General features: G+C 38.0%; 1 protein-coding gene across 3 annotated transcripts in view; it reads left to right on the forward strand.

The window, feature by feature from the left end:
• The window catches only part of AMPH (amphiphysin), a 123,551-nt gene that overhangs the window by 41,905 nt on the left and 55,954 nt on the right, over positions 1-25,692 (forward strand). For all 3 annotated transcript variants that reach the window (XM_058802894.1, XM_058802878.1, XM_058802886.1), the window contains exons 2-3: positions 14,199-14,279; positions 24,533-24,587. In XM_058802894.1, the coding sequence (XP_058658877.1) occupies positions 14,199-14,279; positions 24,533-24,587 (136 nt within the window). The remainder of the gene's footprint in view (positions 1-14,198; positions 14,280-24,532; positions 24,588-25,692) is intronic.

A 25,692-nucleotide genomic window follows, 5' to 3' on the forward strand; every position in this document is an offset into this window, starting at 1 on the left:
CTTCCTGGATCCCTTTGTCGTTAAAGGCTGTTTCACTAGGGAATCTCAGAACCAATGTCCTGAACAAGCTGAAGTCTGTCTTCTGTAAGACCAAGGTAGAGGTTTTGTTGACCCCTTCCTTACTTCACAGAGAAGGAAAAAGCATCATTTCATAGCCACTGTGCCCAAGACACCTCCAACCACCACATTTGTCCCCAGCCATCTACTCTGGTTTAGCAGAGCACCACCCATTGTTAGGTTCACTTACAGGCTGTGCCAGGAAGTTTCTTCCACACAACCCAGGAACCTTCTGCAACCTCCCAAAAGAACTAGGGCTAGTGATATTGGAACTTCAGCCAGCTGTTTATAAAATGTTTCATCTGCCTCTTCATCCTGGTTGGGTGATCTATAACAGACTCCCCTTAGGATGTCTGCTTTGCTGGACTTCTTCCTGATTCTTACCCAGGGACTTACTCAATATTACCCTCACTTTCCTGAAGCTCTATCCAGTCAAAACTCTCCTTAATCTACAGAGCCACCCACCTCTCCTTCCTCACCTGTCCCTTCTGAAGAGCTTATAAACATCCTCTGCAGCAGTGCAGTCCTTGCAGATTTATAGCCTTGTGATTACACAGTCTATCCCACATGCAAAGTCAGAGCAGGTGTGATCCCAGCATCTTGATCTAGAGCAGGGACTTGCTGTAAAGTATAAAAGTTCACTGTTTAATATTCAGACTTCTCCTGTGACAAGAAGTCTGTGTAATGACCCCATTCTAAAGTTTGCACACTTTTAGCTATCTCAAGTACCTGTTGTTTTGCTGAGAAGAAAAAATGCAGTCTTTGCAGAAAGGCATTAAATGCTGCTCATTTTGAAGGAAACTGGGTGTCAGAGTACTGCTGCAATAGTTTCATTTCATGGGCAAGGCAGGGATTAGTTAATTGGACAAAATCCAATCCAACACTTTGCACCTTTAACTCATGAGGAAAGAGCTGGCCTGACAACTTTTTGAGACCTCTGATCCATGATCTTAAGAGTGTAAACTGCCTGCAGAGTAAGCAACTTTATCACTGCGAATACCTAGAAGACCTTTTTTTCCTCACACAGAGAGATTTGGCAAAGAATATCCCATGGTACTATGATCAATGGCTCTGATCCTGTTTCAGTTTGTGTTTTGAGGGTTTTTTAAGGAAGTTTCCTTCCTTTTCTATAAAGTTGTTCATTTTCCTCTTAACTTGCAACAGCATAAGGCATCTGATAATCAGAATATTCATCCTGAGTGTGAATACTATGAAGTCTTTGGTGTAAGATTTGATTTTCTAGGTGCCCCTCCTGCAAGACTGGCAGACTTTGATTCTGCTGCACACGGGCTGAGGCCCAAACACCATTTCTCTCTACATGGTTCATCTCCTTGGTCAAGAGACTCCCGAAGCTACCTGAGATAAATACCTCCACACAGACAATTTACCTGGCAACTTCAGTTATTTTATTAAACCAGCTTCTGTGCTCTTACAATGCATGAAGTCATTCATCTTTGTTAGTCAGAAACAATGTATCTATATGTTAAAATAACAAAACCAGTAGGTTTTAAAGTCACCTAAAATCGTCATGAGTTTCCTAGTGCTCCTAACAGTCTTCAGCACCTGTGGGTACTTCTGTGTTCCTAGAAAAACTCACTTATATTTATATAAATGAACAAAATGTTATGACTGTGGTGCTTTTCTAATCTTTTAGTAGCTGCCAGAAGTTAAATTTAGATTTATAAATGCCTACAGTTCTACTTGCCTTTTAAAGCCATTATAGTTCATTACGTGAAAAGCATCTATTTTGAAAGCATTTAATAAGAAGCACTTAAAACATGTCTTTGTTAAGAAATTACTTGCTGCAGGAGCTATTTTACACAGCTGAAAGTTTTAGAGCCAAAGGAAAAAAAAATAAAATCAGTCTTTACACTTAGAGAATTTCCAGTAAGCTTTGATTAAGTTGGTTTTGAACCAGTATCTTTAAATTTTAACTTTTTCCTACATGAAATATGACAGTTTGAGTAGGTATGATAGATAATATTAAGTAATAGCTGCCATATGTTTCAGTTTATTTTGGAGAATGGTAAAGAAACTAATCCTGCTTCTCTTTCTCACACATTCAGATCCACAAATTTAATTACTTGAGTGAAATAAATGAGATGTGGACCTTCTTATATATTTCTTATATTTGCTTTTTTAGTTCTTTTTGTTGCTCAGTAGTTGTTCAGGCACAGTGTTGATGCACAACATCTCCATTAAAGCTGTCCCTTTGATATATTGCATGATTAATTAAAGGCTGGCACAGCTGCTTAATCAATTCCTGTACCTCAGTTTTCTCCTCCAGAAATTAAGGTGTTATAATCCAATCCTGAAGTGATTTTCAAAGGTGCTTGTACAACAGTTATTTATTCTGGTGATCATAGTGGATAGGGTATATAGACTGTATATTTGAGTGCCAAATAAATGAGACACTGAGGAATGGGTAACTTTTTCATTAGACATGTGCAGTGGTTTTTTTCTTAGGATTTAGTTCTGAATATCAAACTGCTGTAGTTTAATATTTTTTTCAGGTCAGTCAATATTTTCTGATCCATTTTCACATGTAAGCTGATTTTCAGTGCTTAACACATTTCTTTCTACCTCTGATTTTAAAATGTATCAAGCAGTTTTAGGCATATTATTATAAGAGAAGCTGGAAGGAGTCTAGACAAAAGCCAAGAAAAGAGTTGAACATAAGTAAACTTGGCCACAATGGAAGGTTGAAGTCAAAGCATTTGGCTAGTATAGAAAAGCAGTGACTGAAGGCAGAAATGACAACACTCTTTAAAAAAGAATGGTGATCATTTTTTCCAAATTTTTGCTGCTGGATGTAGGACACGAGAACAAGAGAAAGACTAGAATTCTTTGCCACACTCCCATGCTGTTCCATGACACTTAATGTGCAAATGAATATTCACTTAGCAATCTGCTCCCCACAGCTGAATTCACTATATACCAAATTCCCAGTGGCTTTCATAGCCTCTAGCCTGTGCCAATTTCCTTCCATGTTATGTGTGGGGAAAGATTTCTGTTGAGCTGTTCATTGACACATAGCTTCAGTGTCAGTTTGCTTCTGAAGAGCCTAACAGGGCTTGCAGCACCACACTTGCTGATAAGGGTTGCTAAGGCTTGTCTTTGCTGCTGCTGTCTCTCCAGCATGCCTTGGTGACCACACTAACAAGTTATAAGGCCACAGCATCCCACTGTTATTTTATTTTCTCTCAGTTATGGAAGTTATGTTTTCCAAATCTCCTTACATCTAACTGAATTTGTGGCATTTTTTCTTACCTGTCCCAGTCCTCTTTCTGTATTGAAAATGTTTTTTGTCCAGAACCTGAATTTTTCTCCTTGTTAATCTTGCTCTCACTATGGTATATTCCTCTGACTTGCTGTTTGTCTTAATAAGGACCATCAAAAGGCATCAGAATGTTGCTCCAGATGAACAGTATCCTCAGAAGAACATTGCTTCTCTTGCAGTAAAACAGTGTTCCTCCTACCATTTATTTTCTATCATTGGCAGATAGGCTCCTTTTCTGGACCTCTTTTTGCCTGGAAAGTGTGACTGTTAGAGAGCTCTTAAATGGGTTGTTTTCACAGCAGCACAGGGGACTGATGTTGCCTCAGCAAAGAAAAGACTTCTCTAAAAAGTGGACCCTATATGTACTGTGCATGCTGCCGATGTGAGCATCTACTTCCATGTTCAGCAGCTCTGAAGGCTAATTCTGGAGCTTCATTCCCCAAGCTCCATGGGAGAGGATGAAGTCCTACTTGTCTGCAGTGTCTCAAATGTCAAAGCTGGAGCACTGGCACCTCCACTGCTGGTAGGCCTTGATGATCTCGGCATCACTTCAGTGCTTTTTTCCTTTTTGATAACTACAAGTCCATGACCTGGGGTCAGCATGAAGAAATGATACACATAAACTCCTGAGAACAGGCAAGTTTATCCTTAATAGAACTTAACAAGAAAAGTAGAAATATTCTATGTTGGCTGAGCAGCCTTAGATTACGATAACATTACAATATTTGATCTTCAGTAATGCAAAAATGCTGAATAATTCTGAAAAGCAATGAGAAGGAAATACGGTCACTTTCTTCAGAAATACCTGGCTAGCACATAATGCCAATTTAATTATTTCTTCAGAAAAAGAAATTTTAATTTAGATTCACCACACTGTCTGTTAGGTATCACTGCAGAGGACTTTGGTATAATAAATTGTCTTGGTTAACTTGCTCAAGGATGAGTCTTAGTGGCCCTTCTGTACAGGAGAATAAATTGTTTATTGCATTGTGGCTGCTTCCAGCTTAAAAAGATTTTTGTTCTAATTGGTTTTGTAGTTGATTTTTATGTTCCTCTGACAAGATCTCAGAAGCATATCTTTAAGAAGTTCTATATAGGCAGTTATTTAATTTTAAAATAACAATCCAAATCGAATTTGAAAACTTTCTAATTGAAGTTTTGTCAATGGCAATAGTTTTGTATTTGATTCTGTGCTTTTTATTTCTTGCAAATATGGTGGAAGAAAGTTTATCAAGGGGCTGCTTAAGCCTTTTTTTTCCTCAATCTTAAGGACTAGGAGTATCAAGTAAATAGCAAAAGGACTAGCTGGTCACCAGGTAAATATAGCCATCAGAGGTTGAATTATAATTAAAGTTTTTTGGTAGGATCTTCAAACAAGTTGAGAGGATGGTCCCCTTGTCTTCAGTGCCATAAGGGGCAGAAGTTAAGATAGACAGTCTCTTGCTTTGAAAAGCTTGCAGCTCAAAAGTTAGTAGATCAGGTAAATTAAATTGTCATGTGAACAAACTGAAACGCTATCAAAGGCAGTAAATAAAGTATTTCTTGTAGTGTTGATGTTTATTGGAGGAAGCGGTTTTAAGGAAAGTGTCTGCTCAACAGTAAGGGCAGAGGACATACCAAAGGGTGGTAGGAAAGTGGAGGAACTGGTAAGAGGGACCGAAATAAGAAATAATGAGGAGAATCTGAGTGCACAGCTAGTATGGCAAAGGCTGAGACACACTGGTCACTTTTGGGAAGCTATCTAGTTACTTTTCAGCTACATTAGTAAGTGCAGGCAGAAACAACAAATGACAGTATTTTTCTTTTTCTTTTTTTTTTTAATTCAGCAGAGTAATTTTTTGCTTTATTTGGGATGCAGTAAAGGACACGAAATTCAGCTGAGGATATCACTGCTAAGTTAAATTTTGACCTTCAAATCATAAGAATCATAAGAAGTAATCAATCATAAGAAGTAATCAATTTTTTCAAGAAGTATGAGAGCAACTCATATGAAGCAGAGAAGGGCAAAGAGATTGTCTTTGCAGTTCTTTGAGATTCCTTTTTGTCTCATTCTTTCTCTTCTGTATAGCTCTAGTGCAGATATTCTGAACACTGCAGATTTCTGTACTGCTATTCACAGGAGGATGGCCCAGAGGTTAACATGCTAGTCTAGAATAATCAGATTTTGCCATATGATTATAATTCTCTGAACTTGGTGTAGAAGTTCCTTGCCTTTTCTGTACTTTTTTTGCCCAATGGTAAAGGGACCAAAAAAATGCACTATTATTGTATTAAGCAATTTTGTGAGGAAACAGAAAACTCAAAAGTTTGAGGAGCGTAGGTGTTGCTGTGCTATTAATAGTTCATTTCAGCAGCCCACACATAGGCTGCTTGAGTTATATCCTGCCTTGCCTCAAGCTGCCATCCCATGTCATGTTTGCCACCTGCACAGAGGTGTTTGAGGTATCCTGGGTGATCTGAGATGACCATGGGAAGGCAAATGAATCAAACCAGTGATTTCTCAAAGTTGATTGTTTGTTTTCAGCTTGGTCTCTATTCTCTCATAATTGTTTCACTTCTGCTTAATTCCTTCTTTGATTTCTCACTCTTTTTTCCTCTCTGTATTTTGATCTATGTTGTTTATTGTTTCTTTCCATTTTGTTTTCCTGTTTAACCTACAATCTATGAAAACCACCTGCCATGCACCATTCCAGCATCTCTACGTTGATGCTGTCCTCTGTTATATATGCTATCCTCACACACAGTCTAGGGAACGGCTTCTTTATTGTTCGAACCTGTACAGGTTTTCACATCCACTGGAGATAAGCACTGTTCCGGATACAGACAGAGAGTATCTGATGAGCCATTGTATCACGTGGGACCCCATAGCATTGTCTTGTGAAGTTCTTGAGAGAAAAGCAGAAGTCCCTAGCAGTATACTGACATAGCTGTCAGTATTCCTTCCCTTCTCATAAGCAAAATGAGGCCTTTGTAAACTTAAAAGCTCATCCTTCCATCTCCTTGTAATTCTACTGCCCAGCTAAGTTTTACTGCTGCACTTCTTAGGGTCACACTTAATGCTGAACAGTAACCATCTGCTATTGTGTTAAATTTTGCAAAGGTGCATACTTCCAGTAAAAGAAATTATTTGCTGGATGTTGCAAAGAAAATATTGTGGTACACTGCAATATGCAGGTCAGTGTCCTCTGTAAAGTTCTTTCTGCTTTTAACCAAATGACCAAGGACTAAGGTAGGAGTCTGTGGCTTCATTCCAAAAACAATCATAATCTTGTTTATTTTGTGGATCTCTTTAGAGAATTTTTACATTATTTGGGCAATGACGAACAATTAGATTCTGTGATTTGCAGAAAGGTTACTATGATCATCTCTCATTGCATAATGTTCACATTTGTCATTTAGGCTGCATTTCCCTCTTAAATTTTTATTTATGAGAATGTAGCTTATCATAGTGGTTAATGCTTGTCTGGATATTATTCAGTATTCTTCTCATTTTTTAAGCAAACTGTTCCAATGCGTGATGGTATTTTACAATACTCAAAGCACCAGCAAGCAAAAGCTTACAAAAAGTTAACAAAAGAAAAGCATTTGTAAGAGAAGTACACCTTTTTGCTTCTTTAAGCAGTGAATACCTTATCAGAACTTCACAAATAGCATAACAGTCCTTCAATAAGAAAAATCCACTGGGTCTATAAAATGTGAAGAGACAACATCAATTCATTTAAATTCAGTTTTAGTGAGAGAGAGGAGGTTGGGAGAAGGTTCTGAAGTAGCATCGCTGTACAGTTGTCATGTGTCTTCCCTAGTCATCTTCTTTTGAGGGGGTTTGGAAAGAGGTTCGTTAGAGGTTAGATCCATATTACATGGACAATTAGTCTGACCGGTAGAGTTGTCTTTATGCTCTTCCATACTGGAGAATGCCTAGTACCTTGCAGCTTCCCTCTTCCATTACTTGGGCCATATTTCATGCATTTGTGCAGTTCAGGATATGACTTCTCTTTGACTTTGTACAGCAGAAATTGCCTATGTTACATAGTAGAATAGCAATTGTGGAGCTGCATTAATCTACTAAATGATACAATTCCAAATGCAGTTTACTGTGATGGCCTTTATTCTAGGATATGATCCACTGTGTAAAACTTGAGCAATAAACCTCAACTGTAAACTGTGGACAAATTAGCATTATTGTGCCCAGTGTAAGAGAAGATCTAGGAGGAGTCTGGGGGACCATTACCAGGACAGTAATAATACAGGACAGTGAAGATTTTTCTGTAATTTGATGAATATTCAGTTGTTCTGCGTGTCATTACTAGTGCCAATGTGTACAGAAAAAGGAACTGGTAACCACAGATGGCCTAAAGCTGATCTGGAAACCTGAGCTAAGGTAAATAATTTTGTAAGATTAGTAACAGAAACCAGAACGTCACAAAGTAATTGATTCTAAGTGAAGAGCTTAATTGTAGTGTCTTTTCTTTGGTAAAAATTTTATAGGAAAATGCTCAGAGTTCTGTATTAATCAGGTTTTCAGGCTTTTGAGAGTCTGTCAATGACAAAGGGATTTTTTTCCACAACTTTGCAGCAGATATTAATGAGAACAGAGGGTTCAGCAAACATTTCACTGTCAGCTGTTGTTTTTGCAGTAATGCAATGGTGAAATAGCAGCAGGAGTACAAGGGCAAGGCTGTGGTTTTGGGAAGTGTGTGACTGTGTAGTATGGAGAGTATGAAATTCAGTCAACTGCTTAGAGAAGAAAAGCCATTGAGCTTGTTGCATTAAAGCTATGCTGAGATCAAAATTTTCATAGCAGAACTGAAACTGCACAATACATTATGGTATTTCAGACACAGGAATCTTAACTCTGTCATAAAATGGTAATTTATACTTACTCGATGTGTTCAGCACTAGAGAAAAATTAACAGTTTTTAAAAAAATCTACTATTTTTCTAATAATGAAAATCCATCCAATTTTTAATCCTACAATGTAACAGTATTGAAAAATATCTTAATGCCCATCTTCTTTTACTGACCATATTTTGAGATTTCAGTGCTGAAGTGAAATGGACGCAGGAGACTGTAGACTTCAACATCATGACAGAAAAAAACTGTTTTTGTTTTTAAATGCCACCCAACTAGATCTTGAGTGGTTAGATATGAATGTTACCTCTTTGGAGAGGAGGCTTTCTATTAGCTGGACTAAACAAATAGGTCCATAAGGTTAATACTTACATATGTGTAATCTACTGCACTGTCTCTTCCTGTCCCTCTTTGCAGCAGAACAACTAAGCAGCATCTTTGCAATGATTCTCCCTGTTTTCACTTCAGCATCCAATGTGCTAACTTGTGAGGAAGTCGGAATCTTGTGTGGCTTCAATGACTCTTGAGTATTCTGTTTCTTGTTTTTAACACCTTGCTGTCATGCTTGAGTGAGAGCCAGTATATAAGTTTTGAAATTATTTCTGTACTGGGGTTAATACTTCTATGTTCTCTTCCTAGATAGCTTGTATTTCTGCAACAAACAGGATTTCTTAAACTTTGTTCCCACACTTCTCAAATCCGGGCTGAGAATCATGGACCATTTCTACTTTGACACTGTTTTATAGTTTTGGATATTGGTCACTTTGTGTAGCATCCCACTGAATGAAAATAATTGTCTTTTTAAACATGGAGGTGTTTGTGGTGCTTGGGTAGGGTTTTTTGGTGGGAGGAGATGGCTGGCTTGTGGCAAGGCGAGTGGTGGGGTGGAGTTTTTTGTCTGTCTGGAATTACTGTCAGGCTCTGGTAAAGCTTGGGTCTGTGAGAAACAAGGCTCACTCTTTAAAATTTTTAGAAGTTTAATAAGGGATAAAAGGGACAGTATCCAGCACTGGGGTGCTCAGCAAGCTGCCAGAAGCACACCTTTAATTATAACAACTCTTCTTATGTACTTTCTTATTGCATTGGTCAAATGCATATAAATGAAGTTTACACATATTCAAACATTCCTTTGAGTTTACATGTTCCAAGAATTCTGTATCTTAGTTCGACCCCTGACCTTATCTTCTTAGAGCATGTGCCACAAAGCAGATGTGATTCTGAGAGTCTTGTACTTTATTTCCTCACCAGGGTCTGTGGTTTGACAGTTACTGAGAGCCAAAGGGTCAGTGTTAGATTCCTTTTTGCTCTTTGGGTGTTATTTGCCTAGTTTGTTCACTGTTATCATACAGACATTCTGGCTGTCTTTACAAGTACTTTCAATCAACATTAGCTATTTCACTATTGTCAGTTAGTTACAAAGATAAAGGCGTTAGTTATTACTTCACAAATACAATTGCCTCTGAAAAAGTCAATAAAGTTTATGTTATTATACACAGTACATATCTTTATTTTAATATTTTGCAGAAGCCTAAACTATAATATATATTTATCACACTAAGATATACAATCTATACAGAGATTAGGGTATCAACCATAAAAGGCTGACAAATTATGCTATATCAAAAGCAGTTGAAAAGAGATTGTACTATATCAAAATAATTTACAAAAGCTAATAATAGCAAAAGATAATAACTACATAGTTGTTTATAATAGGGCCATGAATTTTTCCTGTATGAGTTGACGTATACTACTTCATAGCTGATTAAGTTAAAATACAGTCATGCTTACTTCAAACTTAACCCATTGTTTTTCTGTTTTTTTTTAAATCTCAGATAAGCATTGCTGTGTATATAAGAAACTCCTTTCAAAGCTTCTATTTTATATTGGCCAAATGCTTCTTTAAATTTTGTGAGCATTTGCTGATATCCATATGATGTTTTGCACTAGGGTAACTCTAAAATTAATTCTCCTGCATGGCTGGTTTTAATTTTAACCAATTTCTGCCCAGAAGTACCATCTTGAAACTCCTCTGGAAGATTGCACATATTAGTCATGCAGCCCTAGTATTTCTTTTGCAGGTTAAAGAAGAGTATGGTATTAGGGGAAAAAAAATGTTATGGAATGGTGTTGTAAAACTGTTGTGGAACAGTGTTATAGATGCATGAGTATGCTCTTCTTGAGATCCAGAGCACTTTACTGTTCTCAAAAAAATTTGGACAGAGAGTCTATGACAATGGTTTTGAACTCCTGTGTTTGTCTTGCTTTTCTGGGGTTATTCTGTTATACCCTAAATTGTGCTACTTTTGGCAAATTAGTTTTTTCAAGATTTTAATGGTCCTGTGAATTTCTGATGAAGTCTTCTCCTGAAGACTTTTCCTCTGTCTGAGCAGTCAGATCTTCCTGCCCTGAGTGGTTTTAAGGATGTTGGTTGTTCTTTAAGAGTACTGATGTGTGCCTGAGGGTGATGTATCTTGGGATGTCTGATGAAGTCAGTTCCTGCCCACCCTGCTGCTGCCCTGCAGGAAGCAGAGCTGCCCTTGAGGCAGCTCCTGGGTGGCCTCAGCTTACATCAAAGAATCAGTTTCAGCATTGGGTTTTTTCTTTCTTTTTGTTTTTTCTTTCCTTGAATTGCCACAGTCTTAAAAACTTTTTTAGGAGATGAGGCTAGGCCTCTCAGGGTGGTAGTTTCAGTACGTAGTAAAACACTCATTCTTGCCTCAAGGCAAGAGTTTTCAGTGTAATCAAGCTTTCTCAGGCTAATCTGTGGTTTATTTTACTCTATTAGTTTCTTCAGTATGTTGCACACAACAACATTCACATTACAATTATTCTAAAATTGCTCAGTTGAATTCAAGATCCTCATAAAACTGAATGTATTATAAGGTAAATAAAGGCACTTAAGATTAAAGGCATATTGTTTAATCTTACATCATCTGAAAGTTTTTTTGCAGATGCAGCAACCCCAAATGGAAGTACTCTTGATGACATTTGTAAATTACATCAGACATGATTGATGTTCTTACTCAAATTGTGTGTCTTAGTGTAGAATCTGCCCTATGATATGCCAGTACCACATTTCCTGGCAATTCCTCTCTACATGTTTTTACTTGACCATATCTAAATTTACCATTGTATTAAATTTAGCTTTAACTTCATTCTCAATGCTAATTGGAATTAACTATTTAGTTCATATATTCTTAGCAACATGCTGGATGAACACTGATACCCATTTTAGATACTTTTAAAAAAATCTTTTATTGTCAGTTTAAGAGAGAGCTTAGTGGTAGCTGAGTTAATTTAATTATATGAAATTAAGTAGCTTTTATCCTGTTTTATTTTATTAGGGTGAACATATTCATCAGCTATTTCATACAGTCTTCAGAAGGTGACAAAAACTTGAATATAAAACATATACGGAGATTCAGTTTGTGTCCATTTCTTTAATTTTTAAATTTTATTTTATTGTAAATGATACAGACTGTTCATACACATTGATAAGATGTTCTCAACCTCAAATTTTATTTCTCTGTATGAGTGTACTAAGAAAAAAAATGCTAGCCACTTGCCTTCACCAAGTTCTAGATTCACTCAAGCCCTTCAGGCCACCACATATTCAAAATCTTTGCTTCCTCTGCTTTCTTTTTTTCTAAAGGCAGACAAGCCTTCATCCAGCTTTAGCCCTACCCCAAAAACACCCTATAGGTTCTGACCTAACTGAGCAAAAGTAAAATATAAACTATAGACTTCTATTGACAAGCAACTTCCACTTTGAGACAGAAGAGCACAAACAAGAGCTGAAAGGTGGGTCATTTTCTACAACTGTCAACCTGGCCACTTTTCTGTTTAACTACCAGTGGTAAACTTGTGAGTAGGTTGGTTCTAAAAGGCTGAGCTACACATTCATTAGTCCATGGAGTTATATGGGTGGGATCTAAAAGAACCTGTGAGGAATAGTTTACTTTAGCCCCAGTCTGCTCCACTCTCTCTATATGGAATTGTGGGGATGGGATTAGGATTGCTTTTAGCAAAAGAATAAGTGAACCCCAGTTATCTGTGTACATGGCATGAGCTGCAGGACTTCCATGAGGGTAAGTTTCTTTAGTCTCTGGCTTGGAACTTTTAGATCCAACCATATGACATATATATTGTTCTGATTTGGATTGGGAAAATTGAGAAACTGTGTTATAAATTATCAGTATTAAGATTAGTGTTGGTGTTTGTAGAGGCTAAATTGTAAGACTGCATCTTGGTTCAGCTAAATATCTGTATACAAATGGAAAGTTGGAGATAGGATAAAAAAATCCCAAATCATAGGATGTAAGTGCTGTGGGAGGTTGTTCCTTCTGAGCCTTGCACTATTGGGCCTGGGTGCACATTTGGAAATGTGGATGTGTGCCATTGATATGAAAAGAGTCCATCATGACAACTTTTGAGGCTGTAGTCTGTGATCTATGTTATGAATGCTGATGCTACAGTTAACATGCTGCTTGCTCCCAATGTGGTTTGAATGCATTGCCATGGTCAGGAGGCTTACCTGGCCACCACCTCTTTGAAAAAAGATGCGTTGAATTTTCAGCAAGCCCCCTGGTGCAGATCAGAACTGTGCCACGGTTGTAGGCAGCCTGTTTGGCTCATTGGTGACAAGGAGCAATGTGAAGGCCTGTGATGATTCAAAATATTAAATTATTTCTCTTTATAATTTTCTGTGATACTTATTAATATTTTATGAAGAGGTTGGTGATAAGAGTGTATGAGGTTTTTTTGACTTTTAACTTTCTTACAAGCAACTAAAAATGAACATAGGTATTGGCAGCAAAAGGCTAGTCTATATCTTTTTTTCTTCTCTGATATCATTCTTTCAGTCTTTCTGCAGTAATTATGACAAAACTTATTTCATATGCCATGTCCACAGGTGGCATTGCATCACCTTCATTATTATCTTGACCTCTGGTTTCCACAGTAGCAATGCTCATCACTCCTTTGTGCAGCCTGATTTTGTGCTGTGAGGCTGGCTGGACTTTGGAGAAGAAGAAAGAGGTCTGAGAAAGACTGGTAGTACTGGAGCTGTACATTCTTTGTTTTGAGAAGAATACATTATAATGTTTATATGTGTATTCATAGCATCTGCTAGTTGCTACTGTTTCAATTTTGTGGGACTTCTGGGTTTTGTTTTGGTTTTGTTTGGTTTTGTTATTAACTGTGCAAATAGATAGTTTTGTCAATTTGTAATGGGAGAGCAGTCAATCTGTGGGATGGTTCACTCCTACAAGCAAGTACTCTGCAAAGATTTGGGGATTGCTTTATAAATAGGGTGAAGCCTATTTGCAGCTATGTTTAAGTCTTCAGTATTATAATGAATGGATAGCAATGGGATTTAATAATAGAATGCATTTATTGTGGTTAAATGCAGTGCAAGGCGTCAAATTGCTTTTGAGATTGCTGATTGAATAGCCCTTATTGCTGAATTATTGTAGCATGCTTATTATCTAGTGGATGACAATCTACTCATGAATTAATGAGGGGAGCAAAATGAACACTATGTTTTAAATAGGCATCAGCCTTACAGTTCTTTAATTTTTATGACTTTATGTTGAAAATCATGCAGATAAGAATAATGTTAATACTGTTCAATGCAATGAGAAGAAAAAACTGATGAGGTTTTCTTCTTTCTTTCTCTGAACTGGAGGACAATTTGTAGTGCCAGCAGAATTCTCTCATTCTTTCTTGCTTTGAAAAAACAAGAACCATTCTCCCAAGGACACCATACTTGGAAGTATATTTACACACAAACACACACACACACTCTCCATACTCCTGCTTTCATCTTTTTTTTTTCTTTTTTTTTTTGACAGAATAGTTTCTTGTGTGAATTTTGGAAATAGTAGAGCACAAAACACTCACAAAAGTAAAATGCTATTTATGTCTAACTGCAAGAACAGAATGTTGAAAGTAGCAGATGTTTTGATTTGTGTCATAAATATTAAATTATTCCTGATTTCCTTCATTCCAGGTTCTTCAAAAATTAGGAAAAGCAGATGAAACTAAAGATGAGCAGTTTGAAGAATACGTTCAAAATTTCAAACGGCAAGAGGTCAGTTACTTTTTCACTTTCTTTAATTGTGTCTTAAGAATGCAATATATTTAACTTGCTGGTTTTGAAGGTGTTGCAGGGAGCAGATAGGATTCTATTTTTTCTTGGGTACAAAATTTTGTTCTGCAGTTTTCAAACAGAGGTGACAGTTGCATTTGTCCATGCAGAGCGCTAAAATACGGGCTGAAAATAAAAGGACAGTTATTGTCATATGTAACATCACCACGCTTAAACCGCTTGAGATCAGAGTGTCAGTACAATTTCACCAGTAATTAAGAATAGAAACCAACCTCAACTAAATGCAGCTCTGTGGTTGCCTTGTTACAAAGCAAGAGAAGTATTTATATGGTTTCATTTTGTGAATTACTTTAATCAATGCTATATAATAATTCTGGTTTTATAAGAGTGAGTAGATTATTGTTTCAGACTGCACATATGTTGTGAAGTTCCCCATGGGTGCTGAGGTCTGTGGTGGCAGTGCTGATGAAGCATAACTAGGCAGCAATGCTCAATTACTCCTAGTGTTATAAACACAACACAGGAAACCAAAGGTGCTCCAAGGAGTTTATAACGTAGTCCCAGTGCAATCCTAAATTCTAACCCAAATTACTTGTTGCTTTGTTGGACACACTTTTTGGCTCTGAGGTGATGAGTTGCAATTTAATATACAGTACACCTTTCTAGCACAAATTAATACCTCCCATGAACTGTGGTAATACCACCAAGAAAATAGTCTTGTTACATAAGTATGAACTGACCTATCTGTCGTCTTTGTGAGCTGTTATTTAGAGCTTCTATAGAAAAGAATTGGAGAGTGAGAACTACTCCCACACGTTTTACACAATCTAAAATTTGGCTCATGTCAGTGTTTGCAGTTTCTGCTCTGAATCAGTCCTATTCTACCAAATGCACTTCCCTCCTTTCCATGTAAACATAAAGCCAGCATCCTGACTGCTAGAATGCTTATTAACTCTTCTGCATCTTATTGTCACTTCACCTTTATGTTCCTCTCAGTGTAGAAGAGAGGGAGGTTTCAAAATCTATTGAGCTTTCCTTTTCACCAAAGAGAAGGATACTGGGAAGTAAAAGAATCTGTATCTCTGAGATGGGTAGTTCTTTCCTCAAATTTCCCAAGGTCAGGAAGATGGTGGGATTTAATAGAAGTTTTGAAATCCTACAGAGATGTTATATTTTCCCTTTTCTTCCCTTTCCACTTTTCCAAGTCTTCTTGACTTGACCTTTTGATTATTTGATGTCATGGCTTATCCTTGTTGTCCGTATCCCAGCTGTTTCACAGCTAGTGACTGTGTAGAAATATGGTGCATCTCTGAGGAGTTTCTTCAGTGTAAGAGCAAATGGAGCATCTCCATGAGGAAACTGAATTTGTGGTATTTTTTTAGTTCAAAATTCTGAGACAAAAAAGAGGGGAAAGAAGAAAAAAAATCCTTTTAAGCAAAATGATATCTCAAGTATTTCTGTCCTTTACCAAGAATTTTCTGTAATGGTGATTTTAAGCTGAAAATCTTGCTTAGATCTAAGGAGGATATTAGCATTACTTTCTTTTTTATTTCCTCATCCTTTGATGTACATAGAGGCAGTAATAAACAGTAAAGGACTCTGCAGGAAGTGCATGATGCTAAATCCTAAATGAGCATGTGAGTTGCGACCAGAGAGAGAATTGGGTAGGGAGGGGTGACTGCAAAGGGAACTACTACAATTGTCATGACAGTTGCACTGACAGGTGCACTGACACACCAATTGAGAGAGACTTTATTTACTGAACTAGTCACACATGCTTACTGTGCTTTCAAGAAATTCTGTTGTGCTCAATTCTTCAAGCAGGGAAAATGCTGCAAAAGCACTGTTTCTGCCATGTTCACCAATAAGAAGCATATAAATAGTTTAATTTTTCTAAGTTTTGTCCATGCTTTGATCTACAATTTAATGCAAAGATATGAAGCATTACAATGTACATCTGAATTATCACTCATACTGATTAATGTCGTGCAGAACTGCTGTCTCCTGTGAACTCAGGCAGCCATCTCTTCTTGGTTTACATTCAGTCCTGCTTTCAAGTTCATTCTGCAACTCTAGAGGCTTTAGATAAAGTCAAATTCTAGATATTAAAGTATAAAAAGACAATCTGGTGGATGTATCTCTGTGCTGAAGCTCACCAAACTGTTGCTGTGGGCTGTTCAGGAAGCTTGCAAGAACAACCAACCCTGTTAGTTGTTGTTGTGCCATCTTTTCATCTTTTTCAGTTTTCCCCAGGATTATTTATCTCTGTGATGGTCACTGACCTAACAAGGCCATGGCAGAGGAAGTTGGAGAGGAGGTCCAAGCATTACTTTGTTTCTTGCAATCTCACCAATGATTTGTGTGTTCCCTGGCCACCCCACCTGCTGTCAGTTCATTCTGAGGAGCACTATCACTTCAGTTCTTTGTCTCTTTACATGTTCTTTGTTGCAGCTGGTGCTATGTGTGCCCTGGAGATCCTGGTAAGCTGAAAGCTGTGAACATGATCTGTCTATCTTGTTTGCCTGCATTACTGAGCATGCAACCCTTGAGAGGTCAACTAACCTTAAGGATAGAATGATCTTTTTGTTACTACTCTCCAAAGATAATAAATAAGGACTCCCAGTTTAGCCCACTGAAAGGATAAAGGAAAGAGCACAGTGCTCATTATCCAGGAATCAGAAAATTGAAAAGCTGAAATCTTTGCCTGACTAGTAGATTAGATGGTGGGCCTGTACCAAACTCAGAAGGCAGCTATTTGTAAGGATACATGCATGTCGTGGTTTGATACAGGCACCCACAAAAGCCACTCACTCACCCTCCCTTGCAACAGGTGTGCAGAGGAGAGAAAAATTTAATGAGTGCTTCATGTGTTGAGATAAGGACCAGGAGAAAACACTCCAAGGACAAAACAGGCTGAGCTTAAAGGTACAAAGTGAATTTATTGCTATCAGAGTCAGACAAGGAAAACTAGAAGTAAAATAAACCCTTAAAAACATCTTTTTCCCCCAACTCCTCCCTCCTTCCCACCGACAGCACAGGGAGACATGGGGCTGAGGGTTTTGGTTAGTTTGTCACCTGAGGTTTTCCTCCACTACTCAGAGAGAGGAGTCCTTCCCCTGCTACACCATGGGGTCCCTTCTCATGGAGACAGTTCTCTGTGAACTTCTTCAGCATGGCTCCAAATCACACAAGCAGCAGTCCTGCCAAAACTACTGCAATTTGACTCCTTCCCATGAGCAAACAGTCCTCCTAAAACTGCTGCTGTGTAGGTCACTCTTCCATGGGGTGCAGTCCTCCAAGGACAGGCTGCTCCAGCCTGGATGCAGGGGCCAGCTCTCTCCACAGTGTCTCCCGCTGGATCACAGCCTCCACCAGGGCATCTCCCCATTCCAGTGTGAGCACACCCCCATGGGGTGCAGGTGGATCCCTACACCCCCTATGGACCCCCATGGGCTGCAGGGGCACGGCTGCTTCACCAGGGTCTTCACCACAGCCTGCAGAGGAATCTCAGCTCTGGTGCTTGGAGCACCTCCTGCCCCCCTTCTCCACTGACCTTGGTGTCTCCACGTTGTTTCCCTCACATGTCCTCACCTCCTCCTCTTCTCTGGCTAGGACAAATCTGTGCATGCACACTTTTTAAACTTTTTTTCCTTAAATATGCTATCACAGAGGCATTACCAACATCTCTAATTGGCCCAGCCTTGACCAGCAGTATGTCCGTGTTCAGAGCCACCAGGGATTGGTTCTGCAGGACACAGTGGAAGCTTCTCACAGAAGCCGCCTCTGGCTGCCAAAAAGTAGACCATGTAAAACCAATGCAGTGCAGCAGATCTATAGGGGGAAAACAGTCATTTAGATTCCCCAGTCATCCATTCCCATCTCTTTCTGAATACGGTTGGATTAGAGCCTCTTCTGGACTTGACAACCCAGAGTTGAATTACCTAGATGAATCACCATGAAGAAACTGAGTCATCCCATGTCCAGAGAGAACAGAGCACAGTTGCTTTGCAGAGCCCCTGGACTTTCTCTATCAAAACCATTTAACTCCTGCAGCTGATGACAACAGAAAAACATTTATACTTTAAACAGTGAACACAACTGGTTTTCGTCTTCCACTTAAGCTGTAAACTGAAAATTCCCACTCTAAATCAAAACTTGTGGAACATATAAACTCATATATGACATTATGACAAACAGATTTTCATTTTCTTGTAAGAAATGTCTTGAGATTTAAACATTTATCTCTGCACAGCTAATTGTAAATATGCTCAGCCTCTTAATCGACTCTTAAGTTCAGAATGAGTGAGAAAAGAAGAGAATTTCCGCATAATTCTCTCATTTCTGTTGTGAGGTTATCATCAAAGGCCATTGAGGATTTACCAGAAATTCCGTCTGTATTCTGTTTTTCAAGCAATTGCATCTTACATGTTCTTCTTTTTTACAGGGAGTACAGTAGCAATTACCTTTATCTCTATGTATATTTTAATGACTCATGGTCATTAAAACATTTAATGACATACTTTATTGTTCTAAGAGGGCAATATACTATTTCATGTATGTGCATATTTGCCTCTATTTTTCTTCTTGTAGTTATGAGACTTCTTTTACTTTACATGTGACAGTTAAAATCTATTTTAGTGCTTAAACCCATAAATGTTATGTACTATATATATACACACAGGAGATAAAACAGTTACTACTACAAAAGCAGCTTCCCATGGCATGTTGTCAGAAAAAAAGCAAAATGTCAAGGGCTGTTGTCGATAGCTTATAGAATTAGGTGATGAAGAACGTTTTTTACTGTAGTTGAGTGATCAGTACCCGTTGCTGCAGATTGTTTTACTGACGCCATTACCTTGCGCACAGGTGGCCAAAACTCACGCTGGAGCGCCCCCTGCAGCCACGGGGGACTCATTGCGCCCGCCCTGCCTGGCCGGGAGCCAGCAGCGCCCCTGCCAGCTGTGACCGTAACTGCACCCAAGGGGAAAGCACTGCAGCCCAGTGAAGGCTGTTACTGGGCTCTGGCTCTGTTTGTTGCCACTCCCACTGTTGCCTTTTTATCCATATACATACTAGTAAGGAACTGTTATTCTTTTTCTTATATCTTTACCTGAAGGCCCTTTAATTTCAAAATTATAAGAATTCAGAGGGAAGGGGGTCATATTGTCCATTGCAAGGGAGGTTCCCACCTTCCTTAGCAGACACCTGTCTTTTAAACCAACACATTGATGAATGGTAAAATAGAGTACTCTGGAAAGAAGATAGACTTTATATTGAATTACAGATTTGTCCAAGTGCTGTCATTATAGTGCAAGAGTTTTATTGTCATTACATTGCAAGGGTTCCACATTGCTAGAATTTCATACCTCCTTAATGCTTCTTGTAGGCAGCTTCTCTAGGCACTGACTCTTCCTTGTCCTCACAGTAGCCAGCTATCTCCAGCTCCCCTCAACCAACCAATCTACTCTTTTATAACACTCTTCTTATTGGCTACAGCTGCGGCCTGTTAACATCAGGCTTGCTCCTAATCCTTAATAATTGGCTCAGCTGCAACTCTTCAGGGGGTAAGGTTACTTTCTATATTACCTTTATTTACTTATGTTCTATCCTCCTACATCCAAGTAGCCTTTTATTATGTTAAGCTTCTCCTAATTTAATAGTTATTTTCATTCATACTACATAGTTCTGGGAAAGACCTAGCAGTAAATAGTATCTAAAGTGTTTATGAACAAGAGATAGCACTGCTCAACACTGTGTCAAGTAGCAGCACATTATAATAAAGCATATCTCCCAGGTGATACAGAAAATGTTTTCTTTTCAGCTATTTTTCCGATGTCTTAGCGATAGAATGACAAAATTCCGGTATTAATCAGAGCTGCATTAATTGTAATTTTTAATTGTTGTTGTTATTACTATTGTATTTTTTATTAATTACCCTGTGCTCCAGTTTCAATATTATTAATGCTCTTGCCTCTCACTAAATTGGAGTGATATATTTGGGCTTTGTATGTCATTCATGTGCTGACCTTTCCTGGAAAGATGTATTGTGTTTACATCCTGTATGTGACATGATAGAAAAATCAAACTCTTCTGTTCTGACTGGAAAGCTGTAAATTTGTGATTCCTAGCAAATAGGACATCCAATTACAACTCTTATAGAGGCAAGGTGGTCTTTAATTTTTGAGTGGATGCAACAGATTTTCTAATCCATCCAGAAGCAAGAGCTGGTTAGATGGAAACTATGGGGTTTTAGTTTTCATCATTAACTTTTTTTAGGTCTTGTCAGTCTCACAGCCAAAAGTGTTGTGGCTCTTTTTCTTAACTTCCAGTGCTAAGATATGCTTAAATACTACAAAGTTAAAAGAAAACCGAAACTAAACATACCCAAGAATCAATAGTACTGAAAAGGCCTAATGCTGCTCTCAGAGTATGTAAGGCCTGTGGTTGTAGAATGCTAGATCCCTAAACACTGAAACTTCTTATCTCACCGAGTGCATATGTCTTTACCAGCTATATAATACTGACTGTATGATGAGACCAGAGAGTAGAAAGGTGATAGGCTACATTGATCAAAGCAACAAACTATTATTTGGGACATTGTTGTGAAGAGCTGTGTTGACTTTCCCAAAAATGGATGTTGGTTTGGGTTGTTGGCATGCTTCCCTTGCTCTTATGTAAAGTTAAACAGGATTATGTACTAGATTTTTGGTGATTTGTGTACTGAGTTTGATCAGGTGAGCTAAGAGCACTGATTTTTGGTGCTGGAGTCTGGTAGAACATGCATAGTGTTATCAAACAAACTGGTTGTAAGAAGTTTGTTATTAACACTTTCCTCTGGAGTTTCTTACATCTTATAAAACTGACTCATTTTGCTGACTTACGTAGAATAAATGAAAGACATTATGAAATTATAAAGGAAGCATCAGCACTCTCTTGGGAAACTTCTTTTCAGAGGGATACAACGTTGGTGAAAGGACAGCTACCTTTCATTCTTGTCAAGAAGCTGCATCTCATTTAACAAAATTCATGGCTTTAATGAAGATACTTGGAGCAGTGGTTTCAGAGCTACTGGATGTTTTCATTTGATAGACCAGAAAGTAGAAGGAGTGTACCAGTAAACACTGTAAAGGGACAACATTACAGTCTTTCAAGAAGTACTTTTTAAAACCTGTATGTAACAGTTTGCATGATGCCCATAGTCAGCAATGCAGTATTTTCACCTTATTAATCTGTTAGGTGACTAAAGTATATCTGTCTTCACTAATAATGAGTTTACTATAGAAAATGTGTAGACCAGATGCACATTTTTCAGAATTCACAGGGCTGAGGGCTTTTGATGTTAATTTTTTTCTGATATTTTTAGAAAGGTCTAATTTTGTTGCCATTGAAGCTGAGAGAATATCTCTTAGATTCAGTAGGAGCTGGCCCTTGCTCATGGATTTTTCAGTGTCACATCACACAATTGATAATGAGGGAAAAGTCATATGACTGTATCATGTTTAGATATTTCAGGTGTTTGTGGCCTGTTAATAACCTAGACTGAGGGAGATCCATATTAAAATTATTATTTTGAATGAAGTGTCAGAACTCATAACAGCACAGATGGCAAAATGTTTACATCATGTTTTACTACTTTGACTTTTTCTTACACATTTCCCGAACAGCAGGTCCTGATGACGCACAATGCTAACCAAGCAGAACAGATCTAATAGTGGTTTAGGGTAGGAGTTGTAAAGCTGCACAGCAGTATAGTTATAAACACAGTGTTTGAGCAATGTGTTTCCCTGACATTTGTGGTGTGCTGCTTAGTCCTAGTGACAAAACATCATGTGTATTAATAAAGCTGGACATGAAATCAGCTAAGGAGGCTCTCACCCTTCCAACTGTGGTTTGCTGCTCCTAGAACACCAGAGATTTTTTTAATAACTAAAAATTGTTACTATATGGTCACCTATTCAGCTGGACCATGATGAAGAACCAAGTTTCTATACCTTTGATTTTTTACCACAATAGGTCAGGCCAAAGAAGGTACAAAATTAAAAGATAACTTCTGTGCCTTCATGTGACTTCTCACAGTACAAGGGATCCCCCCAGGAGGAGACTGGCATGCATGAAAGGACAACTTCCATCTAATTTCTGCCAAGTATTTGCTGATCCTCCTCTTCAGACATGAGATCAAGAAATTTGCTCCTGGGTACAATCTCCTTTGCTCTATGGAAGCATCGATCACTTAATGTCTTGGTCCATGGAAAACAGTCAACTTCTGATATCCCCATGCCTACCACTTCAGAACAGAATGAAGTTAACTTCTGCTGTGTTATGTATCATGAAAAAATGTGTTGTAATGACACTTTAGGGTAGTAGCTCTTGCTAAAAGTACTAAAGTGTAGTAAATAAAACACCAAAGTATTAAAATGTATGCATAATATTTTCTTAAAGGACAAAACACCAAGCTACTACTCGAGAACTTTCAGTTGTTCTATAAGTAATTAAATCTGAGGTTAAAGCCACTGATACTCACCCTGCACTTGTCTGGCCCTTGTTTGGATAGGCAGCTTTGATTCCAAAGCAGGGGAAGAGGTTGCCTTTCCTTGGAGCATCAAATATGGCTCCAAACCAGAGAATGGCTGGCTGCTCCTTCATACCTGCTGTTACCCAGCAGCTTTTCAGACACCATCCTGGTGGGTCTATTCCTGTGCTCAGACTTTAGTCGATGAATGGATTTGAGAGCTGTACGTGACTTGTTTCAGATCACATTGGTGTAAAAGCAAGCTTCTGTTTGTTGAATCCACAAAGTGAGTTCAGTCAGCTTTCTAGGCCCACATACATTTTTACCTTAAAAATTCTTTAATATTTCCAGGAGGTTAAACAGTTGTTCTCTTCTTAAAGTGCACTATAGTTTGAGAGATGGGGTTGGGGGCTGTTGATGATCCCATTCTAAAGGCCTACAGTTCCCTTCAAGAAGCTGAGAGAAGTGAGTTTGTGGGTGTGACCTGCATTGTATTCTAAGTACTGGTGAGACAAGTATTTTTTCAGAACTAAAAATACTGCAGCTGTGATGGATTTTAAGCATCAGATAGCCCCTATCAAACTGAATTTCTTATGATCCTCTGTGTCTGAATTCTCTGAGCATTGAAGTTGCTGATGGCAAATCCTTTACTGATATCAGACATCCTTGGAATTAAGTGGAGTTAAAACAGCTTATACCTTCTGCCTTCTAAAATATTCACATTATTCACATGCACCCTTTAGGTTCTGTTTTTCACATGGAAAATATGAAACTCCAAAGTAGTCAGTCATATTTTGAAGCCATCAGTCATATTTTGCTTCTGATTTTTCCATATGGTATAGCTGTATGTGAGAAAATGTGACTGCAAGCTGATACTCCTGTAGATTCCAGCTGCTTAAATAAATTATTTGAAAAATATTGGAAACTGGCAAATGTGGACTCTTTCAAAAATATTCAGGCTATTGAAGGTGTCCTGGACAGCATCTTTTTAGCAATAAGTATGTGTGTAGCACAGGTTTCTTTGCAAATCCTAGGAACTGTGAAGTCCAACCTGTCGTACAGTCAGAGATAAAGTAACAAAATCCATTGTTTTCTCTGTTCTGAGAAGGTTGTTGGTGTAAGAGAAAGAAAGATAATTTTGATGTATTTGCCAAAGAAAGTCAAGAATTCACAGTAGACTGCAAGATGCACTAATCAAGCAAAACAAAGTAACTAACATTTTTATTATATTTTAATAGTTATTTGCTTGCAAAATGTTGAAATTTTAGAATACTTTGGAAATTGTTTGCAAATAAAGTAAACAACTTGTGTAAGGGTAGAACTTTCTTCAGGTCCAGACTGGCCTCATTTGAGTGGTTTCCAGTGGAAGTTCACCAGTTTTGATTATACTTCTTTGTGTTTCAGATTAGGCCATAGGCCCAGCTGACTTGAACTGCACCTTAGCTGTAAAATACACCTGTCATTCTTTGGGCAGAGTTCTTCCCTCTACAGATGATTGATAAAATAAACCCAGAAATTCTAGCCTAGAGAGTACACTATGCAAGTTTCCTTTGCCAGGCCTTCTTTTTTTATGAATTTGTGCATGCTTTCAACATCTGACACTATTAATTAGATAGGTCCTGAAATTGCTTTTAGTTGTTGTTAGACATACTGCATGCTGTTTCAAGGCATTAAACATAACTGACATGTATTTTCACTTCCATACTTTTTTTTTCTTCTTTTTCAGGCAGAGGGTTCCAGACTCCAGAGAGAACTGAGAGCATATTTAGCAGCCATTAAAGGTGATTTTTAAGTTTTATATCTTGCTTTCATAAAGCAAACTTCTTTAAAAAATTGAGACAAGTAAGCTTGTTTAAAGTATACAAAGACAGATACAAGTAAGATTCTCTTTAACCTGATGCTAGGGATTCTGTACCTTCAATGTCAACTAATGTATTGCATCCTCAAATGTCCTTTGTGTGCATCCTCCACTCCCTAGATTCTCATGTTGCATGCATTTTTAGCACCCACAAAGTCTATACACCTTGTTATTCATCTTTGCAAATGCTAGAATATTAAGTATCTCATGCAAGGCAAGGGCTTCCTTGATCTCCACAAACGGAACATTTCCAGGTTATTACTAGTTGGATGATGAGCTTCCTCCAAAACCACACTCCCTGTGATAATGTGATTTCTCATCTATTTCTGGCCGCTTAATCCATTTGTTTTAAGTTCAAAAGTTAAATGTGATGTCTCTTGATACTGCATTGAAACTCTAAATAACAAGTCACTAACCAGTGCTTAAATGTCAGAGACAAGTAAAAACTCATTTAAATCCTACTAGATATTTGTAAATCCAGCACATTCAACAGAGCACTGTATGCAAAGTGTTCTCTTTCTCATGCCACCGCTCTTTGGAGGAATTGGAGGCTAAAGGAAAAGGAATAAGAGGCGGTGACAGATTGAGAGACAGTAGCTTCTTAAGATAAATATAAATATATGATAAATATGTCTCTGTGTGTACATTTTTTATCCGGCTCCAGTCCAGTAGGGAAAATTTTGCAAATGAGTATTAATATCCCTGAAACTCATTGTCATAGTAACATCATCAGCTGTTCACGGGCAAGGAAGAAAGCTCTTTTTAATGCAAATTATAAAATGGGAAGCAAAGCAGTAGCTTACTGTCTTTGACCATCTATTGTTTTCTGGATGGGCTGCCCAAGAAAAATTCCATACCAGACAAACTTGCATACCAAACAAAAAAGCTGATGTCTTTTGTTCTTAGAGGAAATTATAGCATTGGTCTTTTGCAGGGAACACACTGAATGCTAATTTTGCTTTCACAGTTTTTACCCTTCCATATTATATGGTGGTTATTCAGAAGCAGTAGGATGATGCTGTCTTGCT

This window comes from Ammospiza caudacuta, chromosome 1 (assembly GCF_027887145.1).
Source record: "Ammospiza caudacuta isolate bAmmCau1 chromosome 1, bAmmCau1.pri, whole genome shotgun sequence".
NCBI lineage: Eukaryota > Metazoa > Chordata > Aves > Passeriformes > Passerellidae > Ammospiza > Ammospiza caudacuta.